Source organism: Oncorhynchus kisutch, linkage group LG27 (assembly GCF_002021735.2).
Source record: "Oncorhynchus kisutch isolate 150728-3 linkage group LG27, Okis_V2, whole genome shotgun sequence".
Lineage (NCBI taxonomy): Eukaryota > Metazoa > Chordata > Actinopteri > Salmoniformes > Salmonidae > Oncorhynchus > Oncorhynchus kisutch.
In genome coordinates, this window is record NC_034200.2 from 34,325,525 (window position 1) to 34,341,512 (window position 15,988).

Consider the following 15,988-nt stretch of genomic DNA (forward strand, 5'->3'; position numbering starts at 1 on the left):
TGAACTATAATGACGGTTCCAACATGACACAGATACTTCCAATACGTTAATTGTCACTGATATTGTGCACGGCTCTAATTTCATTGAAACCACTGTTGGGCATTACAGGTGTGTATATGGCTTGATGGTTTAGTTCCCAAACTTCCCATGCTGATAGGCTACAACAGAAGTGACTTGTCCGATTGACCACTGTAAGACACTACCAGCTGTTTTACTACATGACCCCTGTCTGCCCTCCCCACACACTTTTATTTGATGCTTTTTTATAAACAGGCAAATCCTCCTTAATCTTCAGATGTGCACTAGCCCACACACAGAGCAGCTGTATATTGGAATGTGGAAATGCTTCACTTGGAAGGTCCCCTTTCTCTTTCTATCTCTCTCTTCATCTTCTTACTTCTTTCTCTCTCTCTCTCACACACCCTCTTCCTCGCTCAAAATTGAGTAAAAAGCATTAACTGCATAAAAAGCATGTATTATTTTGTTGTAAAGATAATGCAATAAAAATATGTATTGGTAACCTATCTACATGTACAACTGACCTCATCTAACCTGCAGAACTTGCAAGGGTTTAAGAAAATATTCACCAAATAAACTAAAGTGAAAAATAATAAAAAAAGTTACACAATAAAATAACAATAACGAGGCTATGTACGAATCGGTGTGTGGGGACACACCGATTCGTACATAGCCTCGTTATTGTTATTTTATTGTGTAACTTTTTTTTATTATTTTTCACTTTAGTTTATTTGGTGAATATTTTCTTAAACTCTTCTTGAACTGCACTGTTGGTTAAAAGGGCTTGTAAGTAAGCATTTCACGGTAAGGTCTACCTACACTTGTTGTATTCAGCGCATGTGACAAATAACGTTTGAATTGATTTCTTAACCAGTCAACAGTGTAAAGTCATTTCGTTTTGTCAATTAACATACATTTTAATAGCAATAGTTTTTCATGGCTAATGGAATTAATGAATAATCAAACAGTTGTCACCTTACACGATATCATTTGCATTTGTTTACAAGCAGGACCGAGTTTGGGAAATCCTGGGCTTGACGACTACATGCCCCATATCGCGCTACAGAATATAACGGATATTCCTCGCGCCGGAAGAGAAGAGGTACATTTCCCAGCCATCTTGTGGCAGTATTTAGCGAATTGTTCGCACCAAGCCTCGTAGAATCGGAGGTGAATTCCGCTGAAGGGGCGCGATCATGCCCGGGCATCTACAAGAAAGCTTCGGCTGCGTCGTAACCAATCGGTTCGACCAGCTATTGGATGATGAATCAGACCCTTTCGAGGTGTTAAAGGCGGCGGAGAATAAGAAGAAAGAGGCGGCTGCAGCTGGTATCACCAAGTCTGCAGCCCAAGCCGCCAAGCAGCCCAAGAAGGAGTCACAGAAGGACAGGAAGAATCCGCTCCTTGACAAGAAAGATGAAACACAGGCTGCAGTGCCTCTGAAGAAAGAAGGTAAAGGTGCACGCTGATAGATTGGTGGTCAAAACCTGCAAAAACCTAGCCAGTTTGCTAACAACAACATGGTCAGAGTCAACATGGGTTCTGTCCTGTTGCGATCAATGTAGAGGGCAACAGAAGAACCCATTGCACATATCCAATGCATTATTAGACCGTTTAATCATGCATTGGACATGCATTGGATAGCATCTACCTGTGCACTCTGGCCCGCCTCTCGCTGAAGTCCATTCCACCTGCAGGATGTGGACGTTGTAAATGATGGCGCTGTGGTTGCTGCGCAGGGTAATGTTTTTGTTGTGAAACAGCTCGAGCTTAGTGCACATATTCATAATATAGCTAGCATAGTTAGCTTTGTATTCGGTTAAGAAAGAAGATAGCTATCTGGCTCTTCTAGGTATTCTCGGGACAAGCTGGCTTGCTTGCGTAGTTAGCTAGCTATTCTTCAAAACAACACTGATGCTACTGAACCGTTAGAAATATCGAGTTGAATGAGGCCCGTGCGTGATGCTGCAACTGCATCATTAGCAAGCTAGGTAGTTCGCGCGACCTGTCCGTGCAGGTGGATAAAACAGTACAAGCTGGCTATCAAGTTATTGCATAGTACTGTTTTCATGTAGGTAGCTTATTCACGGAAGTGTTATGACAGTGTAACTAGCGTGTTGACGTTTGTTTTCATCTGCGCATTCGCTTTTCTAAACAGATAATGTTACTGTTCTTCACTTTTTAGCTAACAAGCTACTATTTCCCCGACATGCATGCCCAATGTTTTTGTAAACGAGTGCATCTGGCCAGATGTCCACCACAACCAAAGTAACATTAGCTAGCTAAGGCCCATCGAAATATTATCACTGGCTAAATGCATTGAACGAAGGCGTGTCTGCCTGGCCCATATTTCATGTTGTTAAAGCTGTAATATGTAACTTTTTGAAAACAAATTCACATAGAAATATTAGTTATAGATCTGTCATTACATTGAAATCAAGTCTTAAAAGCAACATATATTTTCTATGTGCTTTATTGCTATGCTTTTTCTATGCTTCCTTTTACTTTCGGTTTTGCACACTAGCTTCAAACAGCTGGATACAATATATTTGGTTATGGAAAATATATTTCTCAATGGTTTAGATGCCACAATGTGTCTCTAAAACATACTTGCTTGTTTTGTCACATACTGAAATTAGGCAAACTATTACAATTTTAGCAACCAGGAAATGGCTGAGCAATTTCTGCATATTGCATCTTTAACTAGATACACATGGACAGGTTTGGCTTAATGTGACAAGAACCCACCCGAGTAGGGTACAGACATAGGGTACTCCTGTTACTCCCATGTAATTAGGCTAACTTTGTCATCATCCAAAGCAAACTGCTGACACTTTTTTGTTGTTTCAATAAATGTTTTCAGCAGCCTCACTTGTCGTTATTAACAAACTTGGCTGTCAACAACAACAAAATATTTGCATGATACTTCTTCTGTCACTCTAATTTGTTCCTCGACCTGCTAAAACTGACAGTAAAATTTGTAAAGCTGTCGCACTATACTTGCATCACTGTTTGTTTACCCCTATCTTTTTCTCCTGTTAGCTGACGTTAGCTACAGGGTTGCAAACTAGTCACCTTTAGGTGAAATTCGCCGTTTTGAATCCAAAATAGGTGACCTACGTGATTCGTGTAGATCCGATGAGAAAAGTTTGGCTGAGGGGGATGGGGCTTTGAATGACTACTGGCTGTATGCGAACGAGTGATGTGCCTTTGGAGCAATACTGGCTGTATCCAAGGTTCAGCCAATCGTTCACAGAACAATAGAATGCAGCACACGACTGAAGAGAGAAGAGACAACCAATGTGTAAGTTACAGTATAAACGTGCGCTGAAAGAGCTGGGAGTGGAATGGCAGTTTACCAGCTACAGCAGCGCCTCCCCTGATCGATAACGAAGAGGTACTGTTGGTGAGAAGCCTGACCAGGAGACGGGAGTGAGAAGGTGATGAACCGTACTTAATAATGAGATGTAACTAAAAAACAACTGGCATTTGGAAAGTTTAAGGTGAGGGAGAAAGTGTGGTGGAACAAGTATTACTAGCACTTTAAAGTATATTGCTACAGTAGCTGGATCGGGGGGATTTCGGCAGGCAAGAAAATGGTCTTGTCGAAATCCAGCCCCCTTCTAATTTCCTTAATTTTGTAACTAGGAGTCAAATAATTTCGGTGGCACACATCAGAGTCTTATACTTTCTATAGAACAAACTTCACGTCAGGATAGGCAACCGAAATGAATACTGAATGTATGTGTGTTGTATAAACATAGAGGAGCGAGTAACATGTAGACAAGCAAGAAACCTTTCAGAACTACTAGTCGATTTAAGACATGGGAGAGATGACGCATTTTGGCAAAGAGATTTATTTATAGACTAATACACAAATAGCCAAACCGAAAACTGCAGACATTACTAGTGCCTCCCCAATGATCAAACCGCCATAAAAATTAAAATGAAACGCAGCCTAACGTGATCACAGACAGCTCCTTGAAGGACACAAATAAACAATGCTTTCTGCTACTAAGATCAATGAAATGTAGGCTAAACTGACAACGCCGTGAAGAGCAGAAATCTCAACGAGCAAGCAAGTCGCAGCAATGAAGAGTTGAGTGTGTGTGCGTTCACGTGAAGGGGAGGTTCTGGCATAGGGAGATTTTCGGCACAACACCGTTCCTCAAGTTATAAGGCATTAGTTGCTTACTGGACCCTGGCAATCTGTGACATGTTTACAAGTTAGCGAACTAACTACAGTAGTACTGCTTTCCCTCTACAGTATGTGGTTCATTTTCTGAATTAGAGAATTAGGTGAAAATGAGGCATTGCTTGTTAAACAAGTGGATTCAGGGATCAAGTGTAGCTGGAGCTGGGCCTGGTTTAAGCTGGATGCTACTATAGAGGTGAAAGGAACACCACACATTTCCCCTCTTTGTCCTCTTTTTCAATACAGTGGATAAAAAGGGGTATGCCAGGTGTACTCTGCCTGAAAGAGATCAATTATAACAACAAAGGGTATCATGCTCTGCTGGCAACATTGTAGAATAGATGTCCACAGGCAGAAAGTGTACAATGTAATAAGGTGCAGTGTAGCCCAAAGAGATTTATTTTGTTGTGTTGAACTTGACAGTAACACGTGAGGGGGGGGGGGTGTTATTTAATGTTTTACTCAGTGAATGTTATTTTTGCACAGATGTAGCCTTGTGCCACTTGATCGATGTCTTCTTTAGTGGCCACTATAATAGAGCAAAAATAGAATGCCTGTTTCATTCTAGTTCTACTTTAAGATGTTTTTTTTCCCAGAGTGCAATATTTACAGTTGAAGTCGGACGTTTACATACACCGTAGCCAAATACATTTAAACTCAGTTTTTCACAATTCCTGACATTTAATCCTGGTAAAAATTCCCCGTTTTAGGTTAGTTAGGATCACCACTTCATTTTAAGAATGTGAAATGTCAGAAAAATAGTAGAGAGTATTACTTATTTCAGCTTTTATTTCTTTCATCACATTCCCAGTGGGTCAGAAGTTTACATACACTCAATTAGTATTTGGTAGCATTGCTTTTGAATTGTTTTCAAACTTCTTAGGGCTTAACGGGATCGATATGACAACAGCCAGTGAACGTGCAGGGCGCCAAATTCAAACAATAGAAATCTCATAATTAAAATTCCTCAAATATACAAGTATCTTATACCATTTTAAAGGTAATCTTGTTGTTAATCCCACCACAGTGTCCGATTTCAAAAAGGCTTTCAGGCGAAAGCACACCAAACGATTATGTTAGGTCACCGCAAAGTCACGTAAAAACAGACATTTTTCCAGCCAAAGAGAGGAGTCACAAAAAGCAGAAATAGAGATAAAATGATGATCTTCATCAGATGACACTCATAGGTCTTCATGTTACACAATACATGTATGTTTTGTTCGATAAAGTGCATATTTATATCCAAAAATCTAATTTTACATTGGCATGTTATGTTCAGTAGTTCCAAAACATGCAGTGATTTTGCAGAGAGCCACATCAATTTACAGAATTTCCCATAATAAACATTGATAAAAGATGCAACTATTATACATGGAACTTTAGATAAACTTCTCCTTACTGCAACTGCTGTGTCAGATTTCAAAAATCGCTGCCGTCCCACGCTACCGTCCCACATATCCCAGAGAGGTTAATGACCTAAGGCTCGTATTTCTGTGTGTTATTATATTATAATTAAGTCTATGATTTGATAGAGCAGTCTGATTGAGCGGTGACAGGCAGCAGCAGGCTCGTAAGCATTCATTCAAACAGCACTTTCCTGCATTTGCCAGCAGCTCTTCGCTGTGCTTCAAGCATTGCGCTGTTCAAGCCTATCAACTCCCGAGATTAGGCTGGCAATACTAAAGTACCTATTAGAACATCCAATAGTCAAAGGTATATGAAATACAAATGGTATAGAGAGAAATAGTCCTATAATAACTACAACCTAAAACTTCTTACCTGGGAATATTGAAGACTCATGTTTCATATGCTTTCATATGTTCTGAGCAAGTAACTTAAACGTTATCTTTTTTTACATAGCACATATTGCACTTTTACTTTCTTCTCCAACACTTTGTTTTTGCATTATTTAAACCAAATTATTTGAAACTAAATTGATATATTGATGTATTATATTAAGTTAAATAAGTGTTCATTCAGTATTGTTGTAATTGTCATTATTACACACATATATATATATATATATTATGATTTTCAACGCAGATACCGATAATTGGAGGTCCTCCAATTATCGGTATCTGCGTTGAAAATCATAATCGGTCGACCTCTAGTAAGAATGATGGTGCAACACTAATAAATATTATTTTATTTTATAACATGCGCTTTCTCCCACCATGACAGCTTTGCACACTCTTGGCATTCTCTCAACCAGCCTCATGAGGTAGTCACCTGGAATGCATTTCAATTAACAGGTGTGCTTTGTTAAAAGTTAATTTGTGGAATTTCTTAATGCTTTTGAGCCAATCAGTTGTGTTGTGACAAGGTAGGGGTGGTATACAGAAGATAGCCCTATTTGCTAAAATACCAAGTCCATATTATGGCAATAATATAGCTCAAATAAGCAAAGAGAAACGACAGTCCATCATTATTTTCAAGAACTTTGAAAGTTTCTTCATGTGCAGTCGGAAAAACCATCAAGTGTTATGATGAAACTGGCTCTCATGAGGACCGCCACAGAAACTGAAGACCCAGAGCAGCCAACAAGTGCTCAGCATATGTGGGAACTCCTTCAAGACTGTTGGAAAAGCATTCCTCATGAAAGAAGGTTAAGAGAATGCCAAGAGTGTGCAAAGCTGTCATCAAGGTAAAGGGTGACTATTTTGAAGAATATAAAATATATTTTGATTTGTTTAACACTTTTTTTGGGTTGCTACATGATTCTATGTGTTTTTTATTAGTTTTGGTGTCTTCACTATTATTCTACAATGTAGAAAACAATAAAACATAAAAAAAACATGAAAGGGTAGCTGTATCTGACTGGTACTGTATATCTACAGAAATAAGACATATCCTGTTTCTGTTGCCAGTTTGAATGTTTGTTTAATAGCCTACTGATTCTGTGAGCACCAAGCCTCACGCAACCACATGTCGAATAAAGCAATGTCACAAATGATGCTTTTTTAAAGTCTTTCATCTTAATAAAGGTTTTTTCAATATTGTTTTCATTAGAACAGTGGTGTTACAACATTGATTTAGTGTTAATACTGTTCCAAAGGTGCATAAAATTATATTGTAATCTAACAGCACCTGTTTGTTAGTCATAATATGCACGCAGCTCTCGCTCCTATACCCTCTTTCTTGATCTCCTTATTGCTATTACGATTATTATTATGATCATCATTAGTAATGTCATTATCATTATATGGCTTCTTATAGTAGTAGGAGTCTTGTACAACCACCATAGAGCTGTAGGTCAAAGTGTGTGTACTGTGTTTAGTCTTCTTAATACCGTAACTTACTTGGGCCTATATTTCGATATATAGGCTACTGTATCAATCAATCATTAATTCATTCACGTCATCACACAGCATACGAGTAATTCATGCTTTTAAATGCAATCAATCATTTTAGTTTTAAAATGAAATATCAAAGGGAGCTGATGGGATGATTAGCCTAAACAATAAATAAACTGAAATTTCTGATGCAACTTTTTTAGTCTTTGCTTTAATGAAGTCTTTATATATTTATTTCATTTTCCGGTAGAACATCCCTTTTCGTACATTTATAAATGATTTAGTATTTACACTGTTCGTATAATATTGTAATCTTACAGCACTTGTTTGGCACACAATATTCACACAGTGCTTGCTCCCTCCTTTTCTGGATCTCCAGTAGTTTACTAAGTCAAATGTCTTCCACACATCTGACTTCCCCTTTCCTTCCTGAGCAACCAGTGAACATTCTACGTTTCGAGTTGAATTTTCACATCATCCAACCTCTGCATCCAATTAGCTGTTACAGTGTTCGGAGTTTGTTATAAGCAATTTATTGATGTGATTATGATAGGCTACAGGTCAGGCCCTATTGTTCACGTGCATGCAATGCATTGATGTTTCATGTAAAGAGAGCAAGGGTTGAGGGAATGTTTCTCCTAAACAAATTAGGTATTTAAGTAATTTAAATAAATTCATTAGGCCCTAATCTATGGATTTCACATGGCTGGGTGGGGGCGCATCCATGGGTGGGCATAGGCCCACCCACTTGGGAGCCAGGTCCACCAACTGGGAGCCAGGCCCAGCCAATCATAATGAGTTTTTCCCCATAAAAGGGCTTTATTACAGACATAAATACTTCTCAGTTTCATCAGCTGTCTCAGACGATCCCACAGGGGATGAAGCCGGATTTGGAAGTCCTGGGCTGGCATTGTTACACGTGGTCTGCGGTTGTGAGGCCGGTTGGACGTACTGGCAAATGATCTAAAACGACATTGGAGGCAGCTTATGGTAGAGAAATTAACATTACATTCCCTGGCAACCGCTCTGGTGGACTTTCCTGCAGTCAGCATGCCAATTGCATGCACCCTCAACTTGAGACATCTGTGGCATTGTGTTGTGTGACAACTGCACATTTTAGAGTGGCTTTTTATTGTCCCCAGCACAAGGTGCACCTGTGTCATGATCATGCTGTTGAATCAGCTTTTTGATATGCCACACCTGTCAGGTGGATGGATTATCTTGGCAAAGTAGAAATGACAGGGAAGTAAACAACATTTTGCACAAAATGTGCAAATGTGGGACAAACGCTTAACATTTTGCGTTTATATTTTTGTTCAGTAATAGATGTTTTTATTCAAACGCATAGGGTTTGTCTGTATATGGAAAAATACACGTTTTAAAATTAAGAACCGATGACTCGGGTCGACCAACATTTTGGTTTGGTTGGGGACACCACAAGATACAACTCTACCTAATGGCCCAAATCAAAATAGCATATAACGATATCTACACCTACATGGTGAAATCTCCAGGTTTGCGCAAATATATAAATGCAGAAGAATATTAGAGCTGTTATTTGGACGGATACAGCTCACTAGTCCTTACTATAGGGGTAGCCAACAGGTTGATCATGAGCTACCAAGAGTTGTTCGCCAAACAATTCTGAAAATACATACGATTTTCACATGTTCCACCGCAAACTTTCATAAATAAATCTCTAGTGTCAGACACTGCAAGCTCTAATCAACGCAACCTTCAGTAGAATGGCACCGGAGAGGATGGCTGATGTTTTACGTGCTCTTTACACCACACACAGAGACACGTACAAAGCACTCCCTCGCCCTCCATTTTGCAAATCTGACCATAATGCTATCCTCCTGATTCCTACTTACAAGCAAAAATTAAAGCAGTGACTCGGTTAATATAAAAGTGGCCAGATGAGGCAGATGCTAAGCTACAGTGTCCGATTTCAAATAGGCTTTACGGCGAAAGCACACCAAACGATTATGTTAGGTCAGCACCTAGTCACAGAAAACCATACAGCCATTTTCCAGCCAAGGAGAGGGCTCACAAAGTCCGAAATAGCGATTACATTAATCACTAACCTTTGATGATCTTCATCAGATGGCACTCACAGGACTTCATGTTACACAATAAATGTGTGTTTTGTTCGATAATGTTCATCTTTATGTCCAAAAACCTCATTTGAAATTTGTGTTTTATGTTCAGAAATGCATTGTCTCAAACAAACATCTGGTGAAAGTGCAGAGCCACATCAAATAACAGAAACACTCATCATAAACATTGATAGAACTGGGTCCTAAGTCTTTGTATGGTGGATAGGCTTTCAATGGAAAAACAGCCTTTGAAAATAATAGTACTTCCTGGTTGGATTTTCCTCAGGTTTTCACCTGCCATATCAGTTATGTTATACTCACAGACATTATTTTAACAGTTTTAGAAACTTTAGAGTGTTTTCTATCCAAATCTACTCATTATATGCATATCCTAGCTTATGGGCGTGAGTAGCAGGCAGTTTAATTTGGGCACGCTTTTCATCCAAAATTCAGAATGCTGCCCCCTACCCTAGTGAAGTCGGCGCATGTGACAAATAAAATAATTTGATCAAAAAGTATTATTGAAAGAGTGGTGCTCATGTGGATTTTGGCTGCACCGCTCTCCTAATTAGTCTCTGTAGTCATATCAGTGTCCACCTCTAAAGCCTCCATGTGTTGTTGTGGTGCCAGGTATCAGGCGGGTGGACCGAAGGCCGGACCAGCAGGGCCAACCTGGCTCCCAGCACAAGGCCGGGCAGGGCGAGGGGCGGCCCGCCGGCGAGAGGAGGCCAGACAACAGGAGACCCCCACGTGAGCGCCGCTTCGATAAACCCATCGAGGACAAGCCCGACGTCGGAGAGAGAGGAGAGTTCTCTGCAGACAAGTGAGTAGTTGCTGTACTAGATGACAATACTTAGAGCAAATGATTTGTTCATTGTTATTATCGGTGATGAAATATGGATGTCTTGGAATCGTGGCATAGACAGATGTCCGGGACACACTGTATGCTTCAGTTTGATATTTTTAAGTGTCAGATGACACCTCTCCCTTTCACTTGGCTTTGACTGTAGTTTGTGCTCACTACTAGCTAAAGCAATGCAAAAAAAATTGTCAAAATTCAAATCACATCTATTATCCTCACAACCTATAACCTACAGTGCCTTCAGAAAGTATCCATACAGCATGACTTATTCCGCATTTTGTTGTTACAGCCAGTATTCAAAATGGATACAATTAGTGAAAATATGTTTTTAGAAATTATAGTACATTTATTGTAAATTAAATAGAAGCACTTTTGGCGGCGATTACAGCTTTGAGTCGTCTTGGGGTATGCCTGTATCAGCTTTGAGTCGTCTTGGGTATGTCTGTATCAGCTTTGAGCCGTCTTGGGGTATGTCTGTATCTGCTTTGAGTCGTCTGGGGTATGTCTGTATCAGCTTTGAGTCGTCTGGGGTGTGTCTGTATCAGCTTTGAGTCGTCTGGGGTGTGTCTGTATCAGCTTTGAGTCGTCTGGGGGTATGTCTGTATCAGCTTTGAGTCGTCTGGGGTATGTCTGTATCAGCTTTGAGTCGTCTGGGGTATGTCTGTATCAGCTTTGAGTCATCTGGGGTGTGTCTGTATCAGCTTTGAGTCGTCTGGGGGTATGTCTGTATCAGCTTTGAGTCGTCTGGGGTATGTCTGTATCAGCTTTGCACATCTGGATTTGGGGATTTTCTCCCATTCTTCCTTGGAGATTTTCTCAAGCTCTGTTAAATTAGATTGGGAGTGGCGGTGAACAACAATCTTCAAGTTTTCCACAGATTTTCAATGGGATTCAAGTCTGGGCCACTCAAGGACTTTCACATGCTTGTTCTGAAGCCATTCCAGTGTTGCTTTGGTTGTATGCGTGTCCTGTTGGAATGTAAATCTTCACCCCAGTTGAAGTTTTCTCAAATCAAATCAAATTTTATTTGTCACATACACATGGTTAGCAGATGTTAATGCGAGTGTAGCGAAATGCTTGTGCTTCTAGTTCCGACCATGCAGTAATATCTAACAAGTAATGTAACCATTTCACAACAACTACCTTATACACACAAGTGTAAAGGAATGAATAAGAATATGTATATATGGGTGAGCGATGGCCAAACAGCATAGGCAAGATGCAGTAGATGGTATAGAGTACAGTATATACATATGAGATGAGTAATGTAGGGTATGTAAACATTATATAAAGTGGTATTGTTTAAAGTGACCAGTGATACATTTATTACATCCAATGTTTTATTATTAAAGTGGCTAGAGATGATCAGCATGTTGGCAGAAGCCACTCAATGTTAGTGGTGGCTGTTTAATAGTCTGATGGCCTTGAGATAGAAGCTGTTTTTCAGTCTTCCGGGTCCCAGCTTTGATGCACCTGTACTGACCTCGCCTTCTGGATGATAGCGGCGTGAACAGGCAGTGGCTCGGCTGGTTGTTGTCCTTGATGATCTTTTTGGCCTTCCTGTGACATCGGGTGGTGTAGGTCTCCTGGAGGGCAGGTAGTTTGCACCCGGTGATGTGATGTGCAGTCCTCACTACCCTCTGGAGAGCCTTACGGTTGTGGGCGGAGCAGTTGCCATACCAGGTGGTGATACAGCCCGAAAGGATGCTCTCGATTAGAGGTCGACCGATTACGAATTTTCCGATACCGATTATTGGAGGACCAAAAAACCTGATACCGATTAATCGGCAGATTTAACAAAAAAAACATTTTTATTTGTAATAATGACAATTACAACAATACTCAATGAACACTTATTTTAACTTAATATAATACATCAATAAAATCAATTTAGCCTCAAATAAATAATGAAACATGTTCAATTTGGTTTAAATAATGCAAAAACAAAGTGTTGGAGAAGAAAGTAAAAGTGCAATATGTGCCATGTAAGAAAGCTAACGTTTAAGTTCCTTGCTCAGAACATGAGAACATATGAAAGCTGGTGGTTCCTTTTAATAACATGAGTCTTCAATATTCCCAGGTAAGAAGTTATTATAGGACTATTTCCCTCTATAACATTTGTATTTCATTAACCTTTGACTATTGGATGTTCTTATAGGCACTTTAGTATTGCCAGTGTAACATTATAGCTTCTGTCCCTCTCCTCGCTCCTCCCTGGGCTCGAACCAGGAACACATCGACAACAGCCACCCTCGAAGCAGCGTTACCCATGCAGAGCAAGGGGAACAACCACTCCAAGTCTCAGAGCGAGTGACGTTTGAAACGCTATTAGCACACACCCCGCTAACTAGCTAGCCATTTCACTTCTGTTACACCAGCCTCATCTCGGGAATTGATAGGCTTGAAGTCATAAACAGCGCAATACTTGACGCACAACGAAGAGCTGCTGGCAAAACGCACGAAGGTGCTGTTTGAATGAATGCTTACGAGCCTGCTGGTGCCTACCATCACTCAGTCAGACTGCTCTATCAAATCATAGACTTAATTATAACATAATAACACACAGAAATACAAGCCGTAGGTCATTAATATGGTCGAATCCAGAAACTATAATCTCAAAAACAATATGGAACCGTTCCGTATTTTATCTAACAGGTGGCATCCATAAGTCTAAATATTCCTGTTACATTGCACAACCTTCAATGTTATGTCATAATTACGTACAATTCTGGCAAATGAATTTGCAATGAGCCAGGCGGCCCAAACTGTTGCATATACCCTGACTCTGCGTGCAATGAACGCAAGAGAAGTGACACAATTTCACCTGGTTAATATTGCCTGCTAACCTGGATTTCTTTCAGCTAAATATGCAGGTTTAAAAATATATACTTCTGTGTATTGATTTTAAGAAAGGCATTGATGTTTATGGTTAGGTACACGTTGGAGCAACGACAGTCCTTTTTCGCGAATGCGCACCACATCGATTATATGCAACGCAGGAAACGCTAGATAAACTAGTAATATCATCAACCATGTGTAGTTATAACTAGTGATTATGATTCATTGATTGATTGTTTTATATAAGAGAAGTTTAATGCTAGCTAGCAACTTACCGTGGCTTCTTATTGCATTCGCGTAACAGGCAGGCTCCTCGTGAGGCAGGTGGTTAGAGCGTTGGACTAGTTAACCGTAAGGTTGCAAGATTGAATCCCCGAGCTGACAAGGTGCAAATCTGTCGTTCTGCCCCTGAACAAGGCAGTTAACCCACCATTCCTAGGCCTTTATTGAAAATAAGAATGTGTTCTTAACTGACTTGCCTCGTTAAATAAAGGTGTCAAAAAAAAATCGGCGTCCAAAATGACCGATTTCCGATTGTTATGAAAACTTCAAATCGGCCCTAATTAACCATCCATTCCGATTAATCGGTCGACCTCTAACGGAGGCCACAGTTCTCTATACTATCGATACTATAGAAATGGTTTTATATCCCAGATATATGCCTCATTACAATTCTATCTCAGAGATCTAGGGACAGTTCCTTGGATTTTATGGTATCGTTTCTGCTCTGACATACACTGTCAAATGTGGGACCTTATATAGACAGGTGTATTTCTTTCTATCTAAGTCATGTCCAAACAATTTAATTGGCCACAGGTGGACTCCCAAGTTGTAGTGGCATCTCAAGGATGATCTAAAGAAATTGGATGCACCTAAGCTCAAGTTGGAGTGTCATAGCAAAGGGGTGTGAGTACTTGTTACATGTTTTTAGTAATACGGAAATAAATTAGATATTTATGTATTTCATTTTCAATAAATGTTCTAAAAAACATGTTTTCAACTTTGTCATAATGGGGTATTGTGTGTAGATGGGTGAGATTTTTTATTTTATGGAATCCATTTTGAATTCTGGCTGTTAGACAACAAAATGTGGAATGAGTCAAGGGGTATATGACTACTTACTGAAGGCACTGTATATATCTTTGCATGTTTTTAAAACGTTCAATAAAGTCGTTTTCATAGTTCTGAGCTGCTCATTCAGTATCTGTGCTGCTTGATGCTGAGCCAGTGTGTGTGTGCCTCCTTAGACCTTTTGTAGACCGGCCCCCCAGAGGGCGTGGCGGCGGCCGAGGTGGGCGTGGTGGACGGGGCCGGGGCATGGGCCGGGGTGACGGCTTCGACTCCCGCGGCAAACGGGACTTCGACAGACACAGTGGCGGCGGTGACAAACCGTGAGTAATTTCTCCCCCGAGTCCTTAAAGGACTAGTGGTAGTGATGGTCTTTTGGAATGATTAAATCTTCAGATGCTCTGTGATTAGTGGTAGGATTGGTGGAGCTTTTGGTTTCCATTTTTTTTCCTCAACAGTCAGAAATCCGAGGAGAAGCGTGGCGGGAGTGGCTCTCACAACTGGGGGAACCCCAAGGACGAAACAAGGTTGGTGGTTCTAACATCATTACCTACTCAAATGAGATGACCATTATGTGTAGGCAAGGACACAGGTCCTTTGTTGATATTGCCTGGTTTGTTCCTTCGCTGTGTTGAATTTCTGTTCCCAGTGGTGATGCTGAACAGACTGCTGCCCCCGAGGGAACCCCTGAGGGAGTGGAACACCCCCCTGCTGACTCTGAGAACAAGTGAGCACCTTCCTGGACCTGTCCAGTTAACTTCCCTGCACACCTGAGTGCAAAACACCCCAGGAATGCTGCTCTGCCTGTAAAACGGGACAACCAACCCATTTCGCTCCGTTTCATTTCACCTTTATTTATACATATACAGTTGAAGTCGGAAGTTTACATACAGTTAGGTTGGAGTTTCATGACATCAGTCAGGATGTTAAAGCTTGGTCGCAAATGGATCTTCCAAATGGACAATGACCCCAAGCATACTTCCAAAGTTGTGGCAAAATGGTTTAAGGACATCAAATTCAAGGTATTGGAGTGGCCATCACAAAGCCCTGACCTCAATCCTATAGAAAAATTTGATGGCCAGAACTGAAAAACTGTGTGCGAGCAAGGAGGCCTACAAACCTGACTCAGTTACACCAGTTCTGTCAGGAGGAATCGGCCAAAACTCACCCAAATTATTTTGGGAAGCTTGTGGAAGGCTACCCGAAACGTTTGACCCAAGTTAAACAATTTAAAGGAGTCTAATTTTTGCCAGTGAGACCTGTTCTTGGAGTTAACATCACTGTACTGGTTCACTATGGTGCTGCATTCATGCAGATTTGTGCTGCTCTCAACGTTCAATATATCCCGTGGTCCACAATGCAAGCAGTTAGAAGAATTCCAAAACAACAGAAATGTGAAAGCTAACAGACAATGTATGGTAATAGCTTTCAATAACAAATGTGTCTCTGTCTCCTCCAGGGAGAACGAGGTGGAGGAACCAAAGGAAGAGGGCCCCAAGGAGATGACCCTGGATGAATGGAAAGCCATGCAGGACAAGGAACGCGCCAAAGTGGAGTTCAACATCCGCAAGCCCAACGAGGGTGCCGACAGCAAGTGGAACAAAGGCTACGTTCT

At 40.6% G+C, this 15,988-nt stretch overlaps 1 protein-coding gene across 1 annotated transcript in view; it reads left to right on the top strand.

Moving 5' to 3' along the window:
• The first annotated feature begins 1,039 nt into the window (after positions 1-1,039).
• LOC109872218 (plasminogen activator inhibitor 1 RNA-binding protein-like) overlaps positions 1,040-15,988 on the top strand; it is a 24,371-nt gene continuing 9,422 nt past the window's right edge. Inside the window, exons 1-6 of the mRNA XM_031807245.1 lie at positions 1,040-1,470; positions 10,236-10,428; positions 14,553-14,696; positions 14,832-14,900; positions 15,023-15,100; positions 15,833-15,988. The exon at positions 15,833-15,988 is cut by the window's right edge and continues 46 nt beyond it. Of these exons, the coding sequence (XP_031663105.1) occupies positions 1,215-1,470; positions 10,236-10,428; positions 14,553-14,696; positions 14,832-14,900; positions 15,023-15,100; positions 15,833-15,988 (896 nt within the window). The 5' untranslated portion in view covers positions 1,040-1,214. The remainder of the gene's footprint in view (positions 1,471-10,235; positions 10,429-14,552; positions 14,697-14,831; positions 14,901-15,022; positions 15,101-15,832) is intronic.